Raw genomic sequence first — 23,814 nt, 5'->3', positions numbered from 1 at the left:
GTCTCGTTATAACTGACAACTGTGTAGCAGTGTTGCTTTTTCTTTGCTGTTCCAAAACATCTGTACATTTTTCCCTTACGTGTGGTGATGATTTTGGTTTTTTTCAGAAACACTTTGATTGGGTTAAAAAAAAAAACCAAATAGAAGTAACCTTTCTTTTCTGTAACTGGAGGACTGAAAATGGAAGGATTCAGAATTAAGGTGACCTTCTGCAAGCTTGTTGCTTGAAGTGATTTTTGCCACTTTCTCCCCAAACAAATGCTTATCTATATGCAGTAAAGAGCATTCTGTCATGCAGACGATGGGCTGTGTATGTCTTTGGCACCTGAAACTGCCTGGATGGGGGTGCAGGTTTACAAGTTTCATTGTCCTGGAGGCTGATTGGGACTGGCATTAGGTTTTCTTTTTGATGAGCGGTCTTCAAGTGGCATCATCTTCATCATTCCTGATCCATCGGTTGACTGTTACAGCACATTTAATACGTTGTGGAAATGGTTTGCTATATGTAAGTGGATTTAGAGTGCAGCTGTTTGTTCATTTATAGGGATATTTATCAGGGCCAGTGAGTCAAAATGTATTCAGTGTGGCAAGGCTGAGTGTTGCCACATGCAGATCCTCATGTAGAACTAGTCCTAAGTGCTGGTTTGTCTGTAAGTATAAGTACATGAGCATTATGTATTCATTATCTTAATTGCTGGTGTATGCATGACTGGCAGGAGGAATACACAACTGCATTGCGGAAAGACAGGATGTAGCTACAGATCTTTCTGATCTGAAACCTACTATGAATGCCATCCTGTAAAGAGACATTTGATCTTGGACTGAATCCTAAACATAAAGATAATGAAGTGATGTGAGATTAAAAAAAGTCTGTCAAGTGACTGACGAAATTTTGGGGTCTTCATTGAAATCACACATGTGACTTCTGTCCTCTGTGCCAGGCTGAGAAATACCATGAAGTACTTTTAAAGGAGCATAGCTCTGTTTGTATTTGTCCAATTAAACCCCAGTGTCTTCTGACCATTACGTGTTACCAAATTTGACTTTATTCTTATTAGGAGTTAAGTTGTGAGTAAATTTCATGCCGCGTGGTAGGGTCACTTCAATTCCTTTCTGCCTTCTCCTTTGTAATGCAGCATCAGTCAGATATGCTGATAAATCCTGGTAATTATTAACTTCTGCATGATGACACAATATTCAATGTTTTGCACACCTTCACTTAAAGAAAAAACTTCTTGTCCTTACACTAGACAGACACCTAGGGGCCCAATTTATGGCTACAGGAAGTTTCTTTTCTGGTAGTAGTAGTAACTGATCATATTTAATACAATAAAATAGTGCATTTCATTTTAGTCTGCACTGAAAGAATAAATGTACATGAAATTGTGGCATCTTGGACGTGTCAGTGTTATATGTAAGACTGTTAGATTTTCTCTATTTGCTCAGATATATGCTTGGGAATAATTGACACCACAAAGGAGTGACTGAGTGATTTTTCATTTTATTCAAGCTTTGACTTTCTTGGCTTTCTGTATATAGAAATGTTGAAGTGCTTCTAATCCAGCACATGTACTTAGCACACAGTTCAATCATTGTAATAGTGAAATTGGTGTATCAGTTTAAAGCTGCTGATATTGACATAGTGGTGTTGGTGAATGGAAAGAAGGGAATAAATATTAATACAACTGTAAGGCATCTTATTTTCTCAGTAGAACCCTGTCCACTGTTGTGCTGGAGTTGACAGGAGCTGATGGAGCCTCTATGGAGAATACCAAAGTGTGTCTCAGTATGTCAGGTATGCCTGACTGTAAGGGGGGCTGTTGCCTTGCCGCTACCTGTCTTTCGGGGACTCCCCTAAGGCTGTGCTTTCACAGCCTGTGCAAACTGGCATAGATTCATCCCTGTGCCAAAAGTGGCCCAGCCCTGTCCCACGTGCCACTGTGTGTCTCAGTGCCACCAGTATGCTGAGAATTGATTACCGAGCTGAATTTGACTGTTTTCATGTCCCTCGGTTTCTTCTGTTCTCCCTGGTTACTTCTCATCCAGATCTACCTCCCAGCCTGGCTCAGTGCACCGCTGCATGGACACTTGTCCTGGCACAGATAAGGAGATGGTGCATATGGCTGGTTTGGCAGGATGAAGAGGCTGGCAGGTTAGAGGGCTGTGGTATGACTAAATGTATTTACTCTAATGGTTCTTGCACATATTTTATTGCCGCATCTGATATAATCTACTAAAATAGAATTTTGCTTGAGACGGTAATTGCAATATGAACACTTCAGGAATAATACAGTGGTAAGGAAAAGTACTTCTATGTACTTGTTGATGCAAATGCTGTATTTTAAAGGCAGTGTCCAGACTATCTGTTCCTTGCAGCAGTCTGAGGAACTAGTTTTAAGCTGGGGGGTGAAGGGAGGAATGAAGGGGAAAAGGAAGAAGAGAGTTTCATGTCCTAAAACACTGTGGGTGAGGAGAATAACAAATACATCTGCTATGTGTAAATACAGTGTATCCTAGTCCAAAGGGGGAAAATCTTTGGCCTGAAGGGTGTTTCTGGCTTACTGAGGGTAGTCTCTTCTGTCAATAGAAAGAAAAAATACCTACCTGTAGAGGGTAGTTCAGAGCAGGTTCCTGTGTGAGGGACCCTGTGTCTGTCCATTGACTGCCCCATAAGCCTAAGATGATTAACCTCCCTAGGCTAATGCTGGTCTCTGTGAATACCCCCTGGTTTTCAAAACCACATGCTGGATGACTGATCTGCCCTGCTGACAGTAAATTAGTTTTAGGGTGAGTATTATCTGCTTCTTCCAACCAGTGGAGAAATAATGGTAGTAGGAAGAAGGGGGTTTAATCTTTCAGGTGAGCACTTGAATAAAGAGTCTGTTATTTAAAATTGTAATACCTAGCTTTGTCAAGCTGCTGCCTTTTGATTAGTAAAGGCGTTTTTATTAGACTGATGGATTTCTCTTTTTCCTTTTTTATTTTGTATTTTTCTGCAGCACACTAAGGAGATTAACTTGAGAGGTGTTTTCTCAATCTGCCAGCCAAGTCTCCTTCTGACTAGCAATACAAAGTTAAATGCTACTGATGGGATTTTTTTTTTGTTCTTTCAATCCATTCTGCTGCTAGTTTGCATGCTATCTAAACTCAGACTCCTTCTGCATGCATTGTGTCTGTATGAAACGTGCTAGAAGCTAGTCTTAATTAATTGTGCCCAGCACTTGTAGGCTACCAGAGGTTCACTTAAACTTTTTTTTGAGCATTTAGTGCACTGAAGGCATCAAACTGCAATTAAAACAACTTCTGTGGGCATCCGTGAGTTGTTAAGGTTACACACTGTTCGTGGTGTCTCCTGAGTAAGAGCTAGTTATGCTGGGAGGCTTAATGTGAAGAAAATCTCAATGCGTGTTTTTTCTCTCTGTGTGTACTTGGTTGACTGTGGGAAGGTGGAGTAGGAGGGGTAGGAAGGGGCACTAGAAACACTTTCACAATTAGCACTCTGTACATTCCAGACTTAACAGAGTTGGGTTTTGTACAGCTATAAGGTTTTCCAACAAAAATTCTCTTTAGAGTGTAAAACTGCCTACTTGTTTCCCCAAGACACAGAGCCTCCAATGACATGGCTTGGCGACAGTGGTTTATTGGTCTCTCTGAGAGGATGTAGATTTGCTGGTATGTATCTGTCCAGATCGCCTGGCCAGAAACATATGGGGATGTACAGGAAACAGAAATCTTCAACTTGCAGCAAATGTGGGGAGCAGCTTCTACATGAAGAGCAAGCCTGTTGCATCCCAAATACAGCCTGCGCCTGTGCTTTGTAATTTATCTGGAAACCCCAGACCAAGACCATGCCCCATAGACAAAATTCCTGTACACAGAAAGGTGCTGTGTGTGTGAAAATGCAGGAAAATGCTAGTCCTTAAACAAATAAACTGTACCCAAGATGAATGAAATATAAGCAGCTGAAGGTCCCATTAAACTGCCAGGTTGTGGGTGGTTTTGTTTGTTTAGTTGGTTTTTTTGGTTTGTTTGGGTTGTTTTTTTTTTTTAAAGTTCATTTGATTACAGCTTTTTAAAAGTGCTGGGTTTTTTGGTACTTCTTTTACATCATTCAGTTACTAAAATAAGTTGAAGCTGTGATGAATGCCATTGTGTATTGTAGTTTGGGGGTTATAATTTACATATACTGTACAGTGTACTTTGTTCTGCAGAATAAATTTCAAAGTAACAGGATCAGGAAAAAAAAGAGATGTTTCCTTTATAAATTAGTATTTTCCTGTAGCTAATCATATTATTTGAAGATTTGGTACAGAAATAAAACAAATCTTATTGTTCGAATATTTCTGTTCTTGTGATGATTTATCTCTGTGTTTAGTGAACAGAATTTGTATAAAGTCACAGTCTTTACATAGCTTTTCATGGTGCAGACTTAGCAGGTAAGATTCCCACTTAAATCAATAAAACTTCATTCTCTGTTTTTGTTGATAAAGTCATTAATGCAAAATACTGGTGTTTTTGTGGTTTTGTTCTAGTTGTTCTCCAACATTAAAGATGGTGAAGGTTTACAGTTGTTTGAGCAAGGTCATCGCACTGCACACAAGCAAGAGTGTCACACCATGGAGGCAGTGAGGCTGGTGGAGTTCAACCTGAAGCAAGTGCTCACAAAGCTCATGACTCACATCTTTGGTGATGGTAGGTTCTTGCACCTTTTTTCCTGGTCTGCTGATGGCTGTAAGCATCTGGACTTTAGAGAAACATTTTGCTGCATAATAAAAACAGGAGGCTTAGGGGTGATGGTGACAGCTCGTATACTGAAACAGCCATGTGGGTTTTTTCTAATGAGAGTTGTAGTCATTTTAGGAGTCTTCATTCATATTCTTTACTATTACATTTTTGTCTTAAATTTGGTCAGAGTTCCATCCCAGTGTCTTTTAATGTCAGAGTTACTGGCTATTGTTTGACCTTTCAGCTGTAATCAGTACTTTATTTGTTATTGTGGATATAATAGTATTAAAGAACATCTTATAAAATTATTGAGCGCAGCCCAACAGGCCACACACTCTTCTCTTGGGTTTCCTGAATACTGGTGCACACAACATTGTGTTGAATCATCAGGTTCATGTGAAGAGGTTTTGGTACGCGGGGTAACATAGTGGGCATGAATACAGGTAGAGACATATGTCAGACCCAACTACAGGCGCTCATCTGGCAGAAGCCATGTTTTAGAGTGGATGCGGTGTGGGTCCTGCGAGAAGAGACGGCTCCAGCTCCAGCACAAAGCTTCTGCTTTGTACTCATGAGCATCCCCTGTCCCCGGACAGAGTGTGGCTGTGACATCGCAGCTGGGACTGCGTCAGAGCTGGGTACCACTGGGCCCAGAGCTGGGCAATGTTCACACCTCGCACCGGCAGCGAGGAACTTGACAGAAGGGGTTTGTACGTATGTGCATGTGCTGCTTTGCTGCATACGCACTCAAAGTGCCGTTTTCCTCGTGCAAATAAATTAAACCTTGCAGCTGAGGGGAGATGGCGTTTGCTAAGTTTGCACCAAGCTGAAAAATAATTGTTGTTTGGTACTTAGAGTGGAATGAGGAAAGGTAATGAATGTCCGCATATAGGAATGAAATATCCTCTCCTCGGAAATACCTGCTTTTGGTTTCAGGAGTTGAATTTATAAATGGCCTGAGTTAAAATTGCTACGTTAATGCTATTTCCTGGCAAGGAGGCTTCTCTTCTGAACTGATTCATTTTTCTGTTGAGGAAATACTGGATAGCATTAGAATGCACAGGTTATGCTGGCTATTTTCAAAGATCTTTTAAGATGCTCACTGAATTTAGAGCAGTAGTTTCAAGAGTGGATTGATAACAGTAGCAAGTCCTGTATATGACTGCTTGAATATTTGTCTGAAATTCTCAAGCTGAATTTACAGCAAGCAAAACTTTTACCAGTTTTTGTTCTATCCCACCTGGACAAGAATTTTTTAAGTTCTTGAGTTCATTTTTTCTTGTGGTTGTATTTTACTTAACAGTGGCCTTTTGAAACATACAAAATTAGGATCAAAGTGAGTAGGAGTTAGAATAGTATTTTTTGATCAACCTCAGATGCTGAGGATGTTGTTTAAAGTGAGCAATTTCTAGGAGTTATTAGTGATATCTGAGACTGCAGTGACATCCTTCTCTAACAGCTGACAGATGCTGCACTTTAAGCTTCAGTATGTTGGCTATTACTAATTCTTCTATAGTGCACACAGTAGCTAGAAAGACATTAAAAAAATATTCTTAAGTGATCATAAACCTACAGACTGAAAGTAGGTGCTGCCTTCTTACTGTAGGGATTTTCTGGTTTTATGCCCCCAATATTTTTCCTGAAATATAAATACAAGATACAGATAGTGATTTAAATATCTCTTTTTTTCTTTTCTCTTTTTTGTTCCCCATTCATGGAGATGTGAAGTTTTCCCCTTCACCTTCTTGATCTTCTTGTAAGCTGTCAATACAAACTGGAAGGTAATAGTCAAAGAAGCAAACTTCATGCTAGGCACTAGACATGAGATGGGTGCAGTGCAAGTGACCTGGGGCACACATAATTAAATTTGTCTTTTGACAGCTGCCATCTTTTAATTTTCATTTTACTCCCTTAGATTTTAAATTAAATTTAAATGTATTTTACTGTATTTATTGCTCTTGGAAAAATTCTGTATTTTTTCTTCTTGTGAATATTCCATAAGGCCCCATGTTCTGTTAAAAGCAAAAATTTCATTCCTTTTATACTTCCCATCAGGTGTATTCTTTGCAGCCTGTACTGTCAGCAGAATATTGCAGTGAAGTTGCACATCTTTTGTGGCAGGGTATTGTGATCATAGCTGCAGTAAGCTACTGAAATGTTGCGTTGTCATACAGTCAACTGTTATTCATAGGCAGATTGTTTGGATTGCAGAATGAGTCTACTGTGCAAGTTAGTTTTGCATAAAGTAGTTTAGGCCTTGTCATGGTTTAAGCTCAGCCAGTAACAAAGCACCACGCAGCTGCTCGGTCACTCCTCCCCCCACCCCCGGTCCTGGTGGGATGAGGGAGGAGAAAATATAAAGAAAAGCTCATGGGTCAAGACAAGGACAGGGAGGGATCACTCACCATGTATGGTCCATGGGCAAAAGAGAGGCTCAACTTAGGGAACAAACAAAATAAATTTAATTTACTACAAATCAAATCAAGGATAATGAGAAGTACACCCAAACCTTAGAACACCTTCCCCCCACCCCTCCCTCCTTCCCGTCTCAACTCCACTCCCGATTTTCTCTACCTCCTCCCACCAGCAGCGCAGGGGGATGGGGAATGGGGGTTGGGGTCAGTTCATCACACGTTGTCTCTGCCGCTCCTTCCTCCTCAGGGGCAGGACTCCTCACTTGTCACCTGCTCCAGTGTGGGGTCCTTCTCATGAGAGACAGTCTTCCATGAACTTCTCCGGCATGGGTCCTTCCCATGGGCTGCAGTCCTTCAGGCACAGGCTACTCCTGCGTGGGCTTTCCCATGGAGTGGCGGCCATCTTGGGGGGCATTCCCCTGCTCCGGCGTGGGCTCCTCTCTCCCTGGGCTGCAGGTGGGCATCTGCTCCCCCGCTCCCCTCCGTGGGCTAGGGGGGGGACAGCCTGCCATCTCACCACGGGCTAAAGGGGCATCCCCTCCTCCCCCTCCTTCCTCACTGACCTCGGTATCTGCAGAGGGGTTCCTCTCACATTCCAGTCTCCTCCTCTACTGTAGGTTCCCCTTCTGAAATCTGTTCTCCCAGAGGCGCTACCACCATCCCTGATGGGCCTGGCCTTGGCCAGAGGTGGGTCCGACTTGGAGCCGGGAAAGCTTCTAGCAGCTTCTCACAGGAGCCACCCCGTAGCCCCTGCCCCGCTACCAAAAACCCCACCACACAAACCCCAAAACAGGCCTGAAGTCCTGGACTTGGATAGCTGTGCTTCTGCAGTGCTCCCCTGGGAATTTACCAGTTCAGGTTGATGATAGATTGAGGATCTCTGCAGAAAGGTCAGATCACTGACCTGGTTTTTTTTGTTTGTTTGGTGGTGGTTGTTGTTCTAGGTTAGTTTTCATAATATTTAGCGAGAGTTTTGCTTTACTTGACTCATACCGCACTATCTGGATACTTCAGTGTTGACTGTACATGCCAGTAAACAATATAACAATAGTTGCTTAAAGATCACTAGGTTGTCATGAGGAAAGTCAAAGACTTCGTTAAAATCTGCACCTATATTTATTCCCAAGACTTGTCTTTTTATTTCTTCCTCGCTTTGCCAACAGGCAACAGATATTAGAGGGGGAAAAAGATCTGGAGCATGCAATCGTCTTAAATACTTGACAACATAAGATACTGGGGGTTTTTATGACATTTTCTAGTGGTATGCCATGCCTGATTTTGCATTCTACAAGTGATGGACTTTCAGTTTCTTTCATGATGTTTTGCTGTCAGTAACCTATTTAAAATATTATGCCTAGAATCACCTTTCTTAGTTTTTCCTCTATTACCCCAAGATATGGTGCATATTTCAAATCCACTCATTTAACTTACACCTCCATCTCCACATGCAGATCTGTCAGTGTAGGAAGTCTGTTCTGTCTTGTTTTAGTTACCTTGTAATGAGGCTTTCCAAAGTTAGCTCTCTTAGGTTTCCTCATAAAGTTAGTCAGTCTTTCCCAACTCCAGTTCTTTCTCTAACCCTTCTGTAGTTTGCCAAAAGCTTTCTGGACCCTGAGAGATTCAGAAGTAATCTTACTATAGCAAAGGGAATAGAATGATTGTGTGCTGGCTCTGTGACCTGTTGGTTAATGTTAAATGGCTCAAAATTCACTGCTGTCTCATATTTATCTAGCCAGTTCCTTGGCACTGGTAAGAGAAGGTGGGACGGTGAAGAATGCCATGCTTTGACTGATGGTTCTGTCACTGCTGGTTCCCACTGGACAGCCACTGGATGTCTTTCAAATCAAACACACTGTTCTGCTCTTTCTTCTTAACTCTGTTGTACTGATATCTCCTTAGAGTGCATGGAGTTTAAAAAGAAAAAGAAATATCATGTATTGAGGACATAATGGTCTGGCTAATAACTTCTGAAAAATGTGACCTAACATAGGTTTACGGGCAGCCAGCTCCTGTCTGCTGCAAGTGAGATGAATTAGCTGAAGCAATGAGGTGCAGAGTACTTACAAATCAACACACTCCTCAAGTGGGCATGGCTTGATACCTTCTGTGTTCCTCAGCACCCACCCTGTGCTCTTCTCCTTTTTTTCCCATAGATTACTTCTCTAAAAATAATCCTCACAGCAACAAAAAGAATTTCTGGTCAGTGAAGACCATCTGGGTCTCTGGCTTTGTTGCTTCTGTGCTGTAGCGTAGCAATAGGCTGCTTTAATGTGTTGGGGTTTTTTTCTTTTCTTTCTTTTTTTAGTGCCTTTGATCAAGCCTTTTTCATTATGAGACTCAATTAGGCTAGCACTGACAGATACTTCTTTGGCTTAATATCTGATAACACCATTACTTTTGAGTGCAGGCTATGACCAATTCCTTACCTGGATGCAGTACTCAGAAATAACAATAACTATTCACTTTTTCCTTACTTATTGGCGATGCTACATGTAAGTTACTAATGGACATGTACACACTGGAAGGACTCCCGTGAATGCTGTGAAATGAGCAGGTGTCCTCTGCTAATATAAATCATCTCTTTGAACTAGGGAAATTACTGAGTTTGTATCTAGTGATCAGTCTTTGGTTAGATTCAGCATTGTGCTCTTTTAAGTGCCTCCGTGTTTTAAGACAGATATGCATCTCTTGGCCTCCTAAAATTTCTAGAAAAGATCATTTTTTTGCCAGCATTTCATAGGCTCTGTGTGAAGAAATAAATTAGACCTAATCAGGTAAATTATATAGTACTACAGAAAGCCTAATCTTCGTAGTCCTTTTAAGTCTTTAGTAGTTTAATTTGCTGAATGTGAGCAATGTCCTTTGTTCCTTGGGAATATATTGAGCACCAAGACAATATTTTGTATCTAAATAATAAATGTACCCATTCATTCTGTGACAGTCTATAGAAATGGAGTTAGAAGGCTTAATCTTGCCGAAGGCTGAGCACCCTCTGCTTTTCAGTAAAGTCTTCCAGAGCCAAAAGTCTGAAAGAACACTTGAATGTAAACTACGGAGGTATTCCCAATTGTCCTGGCTACTGTATGAATAAAATAATTGTGGTATATGCGATTAACTACTAGTTTAGAGAACAGAATGGAGGTGAGAGTTGTTTCTTCATTGTGAATTTTTGTTTTATTCAGATTTTTGTTTGCTTATTTGCATTTAAAACAAACGCCTCTTAAGTACTAATATGCATTAAAATTCAGAATTAAAAAGAGCTTTAAATTCATTTTTTTACCTTTGAAAATGTATTTTAATTAAGAACAAAAAGCAGAGAAATCCTTTTTTTCCTAGAGCTTCATTCTGAAGTAATCGGAGGATTTAAAAGAACCCATTATCCAAATGTTGTTACTGAATGTGAAACTGCTTGAATATTCAATGTCATTCTTGCTGCAGTTGCACATTTTGCAAGCTAAATGAAGATATTTTATATCTGCATGGCTTTACAGTCAATGCAGAGTTGTACAGCCCTAGGATTAAAAAAATGCATTTATACCAAGATCAGGAAATTAAAAAAAATGTTTCCCGCACACCATACCGTTGTATACACATGACTTTTTTCATCTATGTAATTTTTTTTTTATTGTTATGCAGACAAAAAAGCAATAAAGTGATTGCTGTAAGTCAGTTACAAATGGTATAATTGCTAATACTTCCAGTTTTCTGAGTTCTGTGTGTAAAATTATCAAAATGCTTTTTTATCATTCATAGAACTTTCTGAGGTTGATTTTTAAGAGGGAAGAGAAAATCTAGAAGTACCAATGTGTGTGTTTTGAAACCTGCCTCTCCAATTGGAAGTTCATAGCATCCAGAAACGTTCCCTGTAACTATTAGGTATTTTATGTTTTGGCTATGTATGTATGCTTTTGTTGTAACTTACTGTTTCAGTTTCTGTAGCCACATTTAATGCTTCACAAGTAATCAAAGAAAATCCAATCCTTGAGGCTACAGAAAATGCTTTAATTTGAAAAACTCTCAGTATAAATCATGCAATTTCATTTTTTAAGTTCCTTTTAGGAAACAAACCCCCAAAAGCCTGAAAATCAAACCAGGGGTGTTAACAGTTATCATCACCCACACAACCTTTGCTGTGCCCCTTATTTTCAAAACTGGACCTGCCTGGTTATTAATGATCCTGTGAAGCTGATTAGCATTTCCTTAACTGAAGGGAAAGATGGGCTTAGGGTTAGGGCATTAGCCCACAGAATTTGCAGTTCAATTCTCTTTCGAGTTTTTATGGTTCATGTTTCCAAGACACTTTTTTTTCCTGACGCCTAATGGCTAGGAAAAAATTCTTTAGTGAAACAAAGCTTGTGTAAATGATTACAAGAATCATCAAATATAATGAGGGCCATGACAACACCCCTGCTTTTGGCAGCACAGTAGACCTTGCCCTCTTCTGGCTCCACTGCTCTGAGATGCCAGGGGTTTCCTTGCTCTGCGCAGTGGTACTTGCAGAGGTGCTGAGCTGGGAAGGAGGGAGAGTTACCCAGTGGCACCTTTCTCATACACTTCACATCCACACGAAGTTAAACTCTTGTCTCCTGGGTGCAGAGTACTCCGTGTGTGTTGGTATATAGCATACCTTAGTAATGTACAACTCTGTGTATATATATTTATATTTCTGTGTATTAATATCTATTTTTAACTTTTATATTTAAACATATACAGAAAGAGTAGCTTTGTATTTTAAATGGGTTCTGATGAAAAAAAGTACTTGCCTAGCTGATCCATAAAATACTAAGTAAAAATTAAAGACTTACCTTTTCCTGTGGGGAGCAATTAGTCATTTCCTGGTGCAAAGAATAACAAAATTACTGACTTCTCCATGGTCTTGGCTCATTTTTGTTCGATGCCAGGTGGTTGCTACAGTTTGACAAATGATTGATTTGGTTTCAAAGGGCGCTTGAATTACACAAAGCGTTTTACGTATTAGAAAAGACATGGTCATTTTTTTCCACAAGTTTTAAGATTTATCGCCTTGCACAAGTGTTGTAAATTAGTTTTTGCTATTTATTTTCTCTGGATTGCTGTAATTGGTGTCATTAGTTGAAGGGCAAGTTTTACAGATGGTTGGAGGGATGGCCTTTTATGCATACACCCTTCATATTTTATTTTTTAAACACTGCTACAGGACTGCAAGTCAGATGGGTAGACTGCTACTTCCCGTTTACTCACCCTTCCTTTGAGATGGAGATCAACTTCCAAGGAGAATGGATGGAGGTCTTGGGCTGCGGGGTCATGGAGCAACAGCTAGTTAACTCAGGTACTGAAACTCCTTTACTTCATTGACATCTCTATTAGCAAACACTTCAGGCACAATCAGCTTCACAGTCTGAAATGCCCCCTTCTCTCCTGGTGAGCACAGACATCTCTGTTTGAGGCAGCCGCCACAAATAGTCTTCAGGTGGAATGCAGCCCTTGCATGCTATGATTTGAGGGTAGCAACTGAGCGAGCGATCTGGAGCCTGCAAACGGAAAGCTTGCCTTTTATTTTGTGCAGTAAGGAGACAGACAGATGTCAGCTTGAAAAGAGAAGCTGACGAATTAGGGTGTAAGTTTTTTTTCTCTTCCAAGAGATGTCAAGTACATTCATAGTTATGATTTAAAAGCAAACAGCAAAATAAGCAAATAGTGTCCCCTAATATTAGGAATATCAGAGTGCTTCTGTATCTCTAAAGTATAGAAAGAGGAATGTGATATCTTTCATATTGCTATTTGGTCAAGGTGTAAATGATAGGTTGCTTTTTGCTTTTGTTTTGTTTCTTTTCTCCTCAGGTTGGTTATTTATGAGGTTGTAAACTACGTTAACAACAACATCATTTATTTTAATTGAAACTATTATAAAGTAATGTCACTTGACGATTTTGCTTTCTAAAACTTACACATAAGTACAAAAGGAAAGGAGAAATTGGTGGGTTTTTTCTGATTATTTTTATATAGAGAATTTTACATGCTTGTTTTTTCATGAGCTGAGAATAGGCAATTCTTTGTAAGCACAGGGCAGACTGCATGTGCTCAGACCTCTGTCATTCAGTGTCTTCCAGTACTATTTATTAGGTATTGGGAGCCTTTTGGAATATGATCCATTTAATTCTTGCAAGTGTGCTTTCAGATAGCCAAGTATATTCAGTTGACTTTTTTTTTCAGTTGGTTTCCTAAGCTATTGTTGTATTTTCATGGGCTCTAAATTCTTTCTGTTGAAGTCCAAGTACAATAGCTATGAATGGCTCAGTTTTGGCCCCAGTTATTTGGCACAGCTTGTTTTCCTCAAAGTTTGCATGTATTTTAATGTGATCACTTTCCTTTTAAAAATATATCCTTTTCCAGAGTTTCTCCCCAGTGGGTTAATGGTTTATACTAACATTTTTTCTCAGGTTATTGTGTTCGTGGTGTGGTAAATATAATACAGCTTCTGATCAGCCTCAAAAGTGAAAGACTACTGTGTAATATTATTTGCATTAGATGCAACACACCAATGGCCAGGCTTTCTTCTTGAAAAGCTTTTATGTTGCTCGGTTCTTATGTTTAGGCTCTTTTAATGTGTGTGAGAAGAGCTAAACTGTGGCCTCAAAACAATTACTGTATGCATTTGTGTCTGTGTGTATGTGAATGAATGTACATGAAACACCAATGGTTTCTACAGTGGTCAAAGTTTTCCATTTACTCTGCCTCAGCTCTTTTTCACCTTTCTGAATTATGGTCTTCAAAATTATATCCCTTCTGTACCAAAACTCTACTAACTATTCATTGCAATTGTAATCTTGAAAGAACTCGTGAATTTAGTAACTCAAGTCTAGCTTTTGAATACTTGTAGACGTGTATTATTAAAACAAGCAAACAAAAAAGAGATTCTTTCACTTTATTAGCAAGATATTTTTAGAGGGTGCAAACTCAGTTGTGGAAGTGCCAGTCATTTTTCACTTCATTTAGAGAGAATTGAGCTTTATGTAGCCACAGTTCTGTTTTTCCGCTCCCTCTGGTAGCTCTGCAAAAACACTTGGCTACAAAAGCTGAGTCTAATGTATCTCAGTGTGATTTTATTGAACCATTGGAATCTGTTTACCACAAGTGAGGAAAAAGTGTGGCTAATAATGCTGGCTGATGATTAGCTTATTTGGTTTAATGTAACAATGAGGACAAAGTAGTTCATGTTTCCACTCAGGTGAGGAGTCAAACACCAGTCTTCCCTGTTTACTGCTGCTCTGAGTATTCTCTTCTTTAATCCTCTTTTGCAACAATTTAAAACCCCAGTAGGTTCCTGGCATGCCAACTTGCATCTATTTATGGTGAAGCCAGGTTTGCTATTATTAACCCACAGATTTTTTTGAGTGTGTTATGGCAGCAAGCTGCTTTTGCCCAAAATTGAAAGTCCACAAGTCCAGAAAGGAGATTCTCTGTGGAGATGGGTGAAGGTGAAAATTTTCTTTCCTAGCTCGTTCATCCTTTTTTATTAGCAGAACTCAACTGCCTTCCAAAGCCATCCCACATTTAAACAGTGGTAGTTTTTTAATAGTTTATTTTTTTTACCTTTTGAATATCCTTAATGCCTCCAATATCCATGATCAAGGGATATTACTCTGGTCCCATGCCCCTAAATTTCTTTGAAACATCAAAGTTTCAATTTTAAATCCTTCCATTTTAAACCAGTGCTGATCAGCAGATCAGGAATAGGATCTTTGTCATACTTGGGAAGGAGGCCTGTGACTTCCCAATAGCTCTGTCTTTGTGCCTTTTGTTCCAAATACTGCCTGTTCATCTTTATAGGGGGCAGGGTTATTTTCAGTGGAGATTTCCTGGCAAAAGAAATTGAGGTGAACTACCCAGAAAAACACTAGGTTGTGGTTTGGGGGTTGTTTTGTTTTGTTTTGTTTTTTGTTGTTATCCCCACCATTTGTTTACTGGTAAAGAAATTCCTTAACTACAGGTAAGTATCCCATTGCCCAACATGAAAGCATGCATCTAACCTCAGAGCACTGACTCACACCACAGACCTGCTCCCTCTGATGAGAGAGTAAACACTGGTGCTTAAACCTAGATGCTTTCTTTGTCAGATGTCTAGAATAGGCACTGCAAACTTCCTATTCGTGTCTCAGTCTCTTCAAGGGCTCTACCAGAAAACAATGCAGTAAGACTGAATGAAAAAAAGATATGTTACTCTTTTTTTGGCTGGCTAAGATGGTGCTGAAGAAATATTTCACTCTTGGTGTGCCAGTTCACCAGGCAAATGCAGACAGATCTTTTCATGGTGTACTGCACAGCTTGCTGATTAAAAACTGGAGAAGAAACTGATGAGTTTGCAGATTTTTTTTTTTTTTTAATATGGTCTATAACATTTCTAGTATCTTGCAGTTTGGGATTTTTGTTTTATGGGTATTTTTCGCTTGATATTGACTATTAAAATATTTATTTCTGAAAGGTAATGTTTGCTGGCAGGCATCGCTTTTTCTTCCATAAGACGATATTTTCCTAAGGGAAAGGAAGAGAGCTTTTACCTTCAAAATCCTCAAGTCCTTTTGTTTTGTGTGTTACTATTTGAATACAAAAGACCGGTTTGTGAGGCAGTCGGAAACAGTCACTCAAAACAGAAGTTGGATATGCCTGGTTATCTATGGTGGTTATAATTTAAACAGTCAGCATGCTTCAGCACAGGTTTTTTTTCCTTGTCATTTTTGTTTTGTTGAAAATATATATATTCATATATGAATATATATGAAAGAACAAAAATGCAGAAGGACTGAAGAAGCCTTGTGGAGGGATGAAAAGACAAGGTCCATGCTGTGAAGGAGCCAGGGTATTAGCCCTAAGTAGCTGTTTCTTTATTGAGATTTTTTTAGTCTTGAGTGAAGAATTCTATTGTAGCTTTAACATGCTGTGCAATCAGCATTAAATTTATTGTTATTTTCTGAAAGACAATATCCTATTAAATTTTTCTGATGCCTTCTTACCTTTTGGAAGGAGCTGTTCTTTGATTTCAACTACTTCTAAATAGAACATGATACAGATATTTAGTATGTGTAAATAGAAATGCATTGTCTATAGGGAAAAAGTATCAAATATGCTCAAATGTATTGATAGGTACTCTTCATCACCTACTTTCCTTCTCTGTTCTTTTTTCCTTTTGAGGTCTGTGAAGAGTCTCTGTGGTCCTCTTCTTCTGGTTTTGTTTTGGTTTTTTTGTTTGGATCCCCCCCCCCCCCCCGCATGCTTCTTAACAAACTAGATTTCTAGTTTCTGACATAGATCTCCACAGCACAGGTGTGATAACCCAAATATGAGAGGCAACAGAACAAAATAGCACTTTTTGTTACAACTTTATTGTGTGTGGACTTCTATAGTGCTTTATCTCACCTTTGAAATTTCACATTCTTAAAATGTTAAACCAGATTAGCATTTGCCCAGGGAGGAACAGCCAGCCTCATTCTTGGTCATTCACTGAGTAGTGGTAATGGTCCGGTCTTCTGAACAATTCAGAGTTTCTGTGTTAACAGCAACAAAGGTTTCTGCTGTCTTGGTATGTGGATGAGCAGGTAAAATTTGATAAAGGCTGTTAAGTACCACTTCCATTAAAGCCAATCCAGCTATTATTTTTTAAGACTTATTTGCATTCAGGAAAGTCTCCTACTACTAACAAAAAGGAGAATATGGTGTTATTTACTATTTTCTAACAGTGATAGTTGCTATTTTTAAAAGAAAAACTATACCCTATGACTGTTTTTATATAATTGTTGAAAAAATATGCACTACTGCAAAGATGCACAGAATTGTAAGGAATGACGTTACATGTTCCCCTAAGGCTGATGGCGCTAACTAGAGCAATTATTTGGTATAATGTGAACATAGAAGATCACTATTATAATCAATGTTCAATAAGAAGTATAAAATCTAACTTACAGTATTGTTTAACTTTCCATTTTTATGTGTGTTTGTTTTTCATCTTAAACTGTACCTGAGTACATAACTTCAATAGGAATGTTATGTATGAATTTTGATATAAAGAAAAGTTTATTTTTATTCTGGTTAACACTGGGAAAAATACAGAAACTTTACAGTGTAGTAACAAGTACTCTCAGTTTTAGGTCCATGATGAGGATACAAGGAAATTTTATGGTTCAGTAGAACTAATATCAGTTAACAGCACATAAGGTATTTATTTCTGTGCTTCAAGAGTTTATTATCCAAGATTTGCAAAAGTTTATTGGTAGGTGCCAAAGCTCCCAAGTCTGTACGGAGTTATATGATTCAAAACTTTGAATACAGGACGTTGCCTACTCAGAGGCTGCGATCACATAGTGTTGCTTAGTACTCGTACAATTGGAAGCAGTTAGGGTGTGATCTTTTGCTGGTTGAAATCAATGGCCACATTCTCACTGCTCAGTGTTGCGGAATATGTTAGCTGGGGTTGAAAGCAGGAAAATTGGACTAAAATTTACCCCAAAACCAAGAGACTATAAACCCCAATCACGTAAAAACAAAACCCAAACAAACAACCCACATCTCCCTCAAACCCCCAAACAAAACAAAATGACCTATAAAAGAGAATCCCATAATTTTTTGGTAAGACTTCTCATGATGTTTTTGAACTCCTGAGGGATGCAAGAAAATAACCTAAGGGTGGCACACCAGATCAAACCAAAGTCCAGGACATCCCTGTATCCCTCTGTCATCATGGCACCCCAAGCAGTTGCCTAAAGATGAGTAGAGCAGACATGGTTATGCTGATCCTTCCCTGATATATGCTTCTGCAGCTGTCCGTTTCCTGAGCTGAAAATGGTATGTTTGTTTTCAGTAGTCATTATGGAATTTTCTGCCATTCATTTGTTGAAGTAGTTTTTTGAGTCCCAGTTACTATATGCAGTGCCTTGTAGCAAGAAATTGCATAACTTAACTTGCATGAGGAATCACTTTTTGTTTTTTTTTTTTTTTGACCATCAAGTTAGAGTTACAGAGCTCCTTCTCTCTCATGTGAGAAGAGACAGTGAGTAGCTCTTTCTTTTTCTTTGTTTAAGCCACTCAGGATTTGTTTAGATCTCAGTTGTAACTCTCATCACTGACTTATTTCCAGACCAAAGGGTCCTGGTCAGACAGTTGCTCCCTGTGTGGGAGCCGATTCATCTGTTCTGATAGTCATGATCATTCCTGCCTGCATCTTCTCCAAGTTTCTGCTGTAGGAGGTCAGTGTGTAATGTTCAAGCTATGGGCATACAGTGTTTTCGTACACTGGCATAAAGACTTTGCATTCTCTTTTCCTTTTCTGATAATTCTTAATATTCATTTTGCTGTGTTGACCTTTAATGAGCCTTGAGTTGAAAAATGAAGGGAGGTTTTGGTACGATCACTGCCGGAGATGATTGCTTTTGATCACTGACTGGTAGTTTGAAACATTCTGGCACACAGCCAGCCATTCAGCTCTGGATGTGAGCTCAGGTTGAGGTCTCATTTCTGAAGACTATGAATCATGAAGGCAGATGTCTTTAGGCTACCAGTAAGAGGAGTTGGTAAGACTTTCCTGCTGTATGTAGGTTTTTCTACCTTCCCCGTCAGAAAGCAACATTGATATTTACAGTCTTAAGAAACCCATTTTATTTTTTTTATTTTTGCTTGTCAGCTTGAATATAGTAGGGAATGGTGTAGGGGTTTGGAAGAGGAAATGTCAGCTTTCCAGCATGAATAGTAGGAGATTGTCACGGCGTTGGCAAGGAAATGAGCAGGCACTGGGCATTCCATAAGGTTATGGAGGGAACTTTCTGTCAACAGTTTGCATACAATTACAGTTTTAAAAGTTGCTGGGCAGTCTTGGTCATCCAGTTGTGTGTAATATCCTGAATTTATAGCAAAAGTAGTTTTCCTAGTACTGTATTTCTTGTTAATTTTGTGTGTACTTCTAATGAAGAAAAAATTGCTAACCTTGTCTAAACATCTTCACAAATACTGTTAAACACGACAAAAGGAGTTTGTCTCAACTTCTGCAAATCAACATTTTGTTTTAAAAGGTGGTAGCTTATTTGTCATGAGTGTACTCTATGGTGAAACCTGATTCTTGAAGTGTAAGTCTTTCCCATTTGGAAGCCCTTTTACAGATCAGTTGCAGGACTTCTTTCCAAAATTTAAATAGTACTTGGCCCAGGGCTGCCACCTTCAGCCAAATACAAATCTTAACATGTAGAACTTGTTTGGCTTCAATGCTGCAGTAAATAAATCTTTCTTTACTCATTTATTGAAGATCATCAAAATTGATGTCTGAGGGGAAGTAAGAATTTTAAGTTCTTAACTTGTCCACTCCTTTTTGGTTTGTTTTTGGCAAAAGGATTATCAGTTTGTACAGTTCTCCACGGGCAGCAGATTAGTAGTTAACAGAAAAATTGTGTCAATGTTACCTTGCAGACACAGGACTCCTTTTTTTTTTTTTTTTTTTCCTTTTTTTTCTTTTTTTTTTTTTTTAAATTTATGAATATGTTCTTAAATCAAATATTAGTTATGGGTGAGCTAGGTTCATATATCAAGCAGCAGGGGGTGTTTTGGGGAAGGGGAAATTTAATATCTTTCATCTAGCAGTTTTTTTCCTGCTCAGCTCTTGCCTGGTAAATTACATTAAAATGTTGGAGCAGATGGTGCATGTGGCTTAAATAGTATGCAGACCCATGTTCTGTCTATGCTAACAGCTCTCTGCGGGGACCTTGAAATAGTTAACGCTGTACGTGTCTATATGGATATAGGGTATAAGGGTAAATATAATGCGTTTAAAATACATTCCTGCAACTCTTCAAGGTGAAATCAAAGTTACAGAGGTATTGGTGTCTTGAGCACCTGGGGCCTCCCAAAGAACACGAGGTAAAACTGTTGGATGGGCTGGTTCTTCCCACACAGTACATCCAAAGCGATTGAAGTCTGCTGTATAAGCTTCACAGCTCTCCATCTCAAAGGTCTCAGGGGTTAAAATCTGTTCTTTTTAGGTCACTGGCTGTCTCCTATGCAACCACATCACCACAGTACCTTGACGTCTCCCAGCCCTTCCTGTGCTTATTCTCCTGAGACCTAGGAGATAGTGAAGTGTCGTCATTCCTTTGTTACGGGCTGGAACTGAAGCACACAGCAGGCTGACACACATACGGACACACGCACGCTGCAGACAAAGACTTTAGCTGCCTTAGTTAAAGTTAGCTTTCTTACAGTCCTTATATACTCAACAGAGAAAGAAGGTCTTCCAGTATGTTTTGAATGTATGGAGGTTGTGCTGGGCAGCCTCTTTCTGTAGCTGGCTGCAGGGGGAGCCTGGCCTCCTAATTTAGGCAAGTACCTGAAGGTAAAGTGAATATCCCACAAAGAGACAATGTCTCAGATTAAATGAAATTAATGGGAAATTGGGAAGCATCTGAGTTTGAGTGACTTCCCAAGGGTCTCAGAAGTTGCCTGTGGCAGAAACTGGAGTTGAATCCAAGCTTTATATCTCAGCTCCTGGGTCACCTTTGTCTCAATTCATCCTAGTGATTTACATTTACACATAAATATACATACATTTATATATATATGTGTGTATATGTATAAAAATAAACAGAGTGAGACAAATAAGTGACCAAATAAATACAGAATGAGGCAAATTTGGCCTATTTTGATTTTTGTGTGTGTGTGTTTTTCTCCACGCACACACATGCACACACCCCTGCCCAGTGTAAACAGAAAAACTGATTGTCACAGCTGGCTAATTTGAGATACACTGTTGAGCTGGCAGCCACTGAAATTTTGCTTTGGCCAGCCAAACATGGAGCTGGTGTGGAGTTGTGGGCTTTTAGAGAAAGACGTGATTGAATTTTTGTCTGTATGCTGCAGCATTTCATATAGATACCCACAAATGTATGTACGTGGCACATCCAGAGAAGTGTGTACCTAAGAAAATGCTGACCAGTTTAAAAGGGAATGAGTAATAGGGCACAGGACCTGATTTTCCCTAAAAGTCTGTGGTGATCCAGCCTGTTTGTACAAGGAGAGGAACTGTGATTGTAGTCTCCTGGGTGGCTACCAGCAAAACAGCTAAGCATGTGCTTGACTTTTAACCTTTGAATAGTTCATATAAAGGTGAAGGTGTGTAAGTTGAGGGAGTGGGGGGGGCAATTAGCTGTCCTTAGTTGACTACCACATCTCCTGGCTGAAAAGGAATTGCACATAGCCAGTGACAGCAGAAATATCAGCTGCTTTCTTGGCATCTTCAAACTAACAGTTAGTGCCAACCTCCTTTGCGATCGCAAACCTAAGTGATGGCTTGCTAGGCATCCCAGTCCAGCAAAGGGAACAGATACAGCACTGCTACATATTTACGTGTGAACTGGGCCGTAGCTTGTGCTTTTAGTTTTTGCAGGATTAGATCTGGACTCTCAGGACTTTGCAGGTTCAAGTTTCTAAAGAGCATGTATTTTTAAGTTAGGATGACTTTATATATAGAAAAGCTATTTCTTCTATCTCCTTTCATCCCACTTGAAAAAGAAATTGGAGAGAGTTTATTTCCATTTCCTGCTTTTGGATGAAGATTGCCTTTGGGGTCTGATCTTGTTTTGGTTTCTTTTGAACTGACTGGAAGTAAGTCTTGGTCTTGCCTTGATAAGGAAACCAAAACACAGAAGTGAGTTGCACAGAGGTGATGCTCCAGTCAATCAAAGGGTGCATTGTTTTATTTGTTTCTCTTCTTCTGTTACCTGTGGCTACATGACCAGGTCTGATGTGTGTGCTGTGTTATAAAGTTATACCTTTCCTCTGCCCTTCCCTTTTCCTTGTCAAGATAATTTGCCTGTTGTTTCCTACTTAATTTACAGCTCTATTTTTAAAACTTTTTTCATCAAGTTTTTCATCCAGAAGGAACCCATAAAATTTTTGAAATGTTGCTTTCTCTGATTTTATTACCTTTGACAGATTCATTATGTATGTTAGAGTTGGTGTTCTTCAACAGAATTAATAGAAGCTTACTCCCAATCTGTATGTGTTTGTGTAGAATGAACAAATACAGTATTCCATTTTATGACAATTCTATTACACCTATTTCTTGAAAATGTGTTATTTATTTACAGGGGTGTTTTGTGGGAGAATAAGTATAGGATTGAATCTTGAACTAAGTAGTTATTATAGAATTTGGATGGCCATTTGAGTTTGTGGCTCCATATGTTTTTGCCAGCTGAGTGTTAGAGTAGTACTGTCAATGGATTTAGAGGATAATTTCCCTTTCATGGTGCAAGATTACATTTTTAGTTGGAATTTATGTTCCTTACCCTCACAATTTAGGAAACTACTTTGTCTTCATGCTTCATTTTCTCCTGCACAAAAATGTCTGTGAAAAAGGGTTAACTCAGTCTAACGCTAACCTTGAAACCATCAATAGTGGTTATTTGACTGACTGGTGCATAGTACATCTTTCCATCCAGCGAATGAAAGCTTCTCCCTAGCATACGTGAGGCTGATTTTAGTCTGTTTGGAATCCGAAAAAGAAAAAAAGAGGTGGGAGAATGTGCAGTTGCATCTTCCAAAGTTTCTATTGCCTTTGAAGCAGTTTGCCCATGTCTGTGTATTGACTCTCCTTCCCTTTAGTTTTTTTTTTTTAATCGAATGTAAATTAAAGGTTTAGTAATTCACTATGATTTGTCTCCTTGGGATCCAGCAGGAGGACTAGAGCACCACACACAAGAGAAGGCTAAATAATGATGGATGTAGTTTATTAAGCAGCTCCCAAGTAAAAGAAAGTGCTACTCTCAAAAACCTTGAAGAGCAACAATTTATAGCATGAGGTGTTTCCCTTAACTTTATTTATGCAAAGGAAAATACAGCTTAATAATACTATTGAATTGCTACACTTATGTGATGAATGCTGAATGTTTTTAATCAGCCAGGAGTTGGTCCAATGAGCCTAATATAATTCCTCATCAGGCTAGGATACCCGGCAAGGTTTTTTTTGTTGCGCTGCAATATTCATTTTTGCTGTTCCCAGGACATTTATCAGGACTACTCAGCTGAGGGCGGAGAAGAGATTTTACAGGCATGTCTCTAACTGTTCCTGACTGCTACACAAAGCTCAGTTAAGGTCATTTCAGTTCAGCTGAGATTAGATCAAGCATTTTGGGAAGTATTTTTCTTCACTAGATTGCAAATACAAACTTGATTTCTCATTTCTGGAGGGGGAGGTTTTGGTTAGGATGTATCCATCGTGCATCATTTCTTGTCTTTCAGATTTCTAGTTGGTGAGAGGAATGGGGGAATGCAGGTCTTCCTGCGTGACTGCTGGAGGCTGAACACGCGCCTCGCCCCCTCTCTGCTCTGCTATTGCATTAAGAAAATAACAAACCAGTGGTAGTGTATGGGTGGTCAGCCTTCCCAACTCCATACCATTTATCAGAGTGTCCAGTTGAGTCATGAGACACTTGTCTTTAGAGGGCAATGAGTGAGGAAGGGAAACCTGAGCATGTCACATAGTTGAGGGAGAGCAGCAGCTTTCCAGTGATGACGGGCTGGTTGTGACAGCAGTCCAGGCTGAGCCAGCGGCACCAGCATCTCATGGCTCATTTTGGCCGGAGGCTGAGATCGGATTGCCCAGCTGTCTGTGTGCCAGTGCACACTGATCCGCTGCTGACCACGTGGGTGAGCCTTGGCTGGAGAC

General features: G+C 39.5%; 1 protein-coding gene across 7 annotated transcripts in view; it reads left to right on the top strand.

Moving 5' to 3' along the window:
• Positions 1-23,814, top strand: part of FARS2 (phenylalanyl-tRNA synthetase 2, mitochondrial) — a 250,378-nt gene that overhangs the window by 62,114 nt on the left and 164,450 nt on the right. For 6 of the 7 annotated variants that reach the window (XM_052779215.1, XM_052779162.1, XM_052779010.1 and 3 more), the window contains 2 exons: positions 4,533-4,692; positions 12,316-12,447. In XM_052779215.1, coding sequence (XP_052635175.1) covers positions 4,533-4,692; positions 12,316-12,447 — 292 coding nt within the window. The remainder of the gene's footprint in view (positions 1-4,532; positions 4,693-12,315; positions 12,448-23,814) is intronic. The other variant, XM_052779286.1, reaches the window with a different exon arrangement.

Source organism: Harpia harpyja, chromosome 1 (assembly GCF_026419915.1).
Source record: "Harpia harpyja isolate bHarHar1 chromosome 1, bHarHar1 primary haplotype, whole genome shotgun sequence".
Lineage (NCBI taxonomy): Eukaryota > Metazoa > Chordata > Aves > Accipitriformes > Accipitridae > Harpia > Harpia harpyja.
This window is presented reverse-complemented; position numbering and strand designations above follow the sequence as displayed.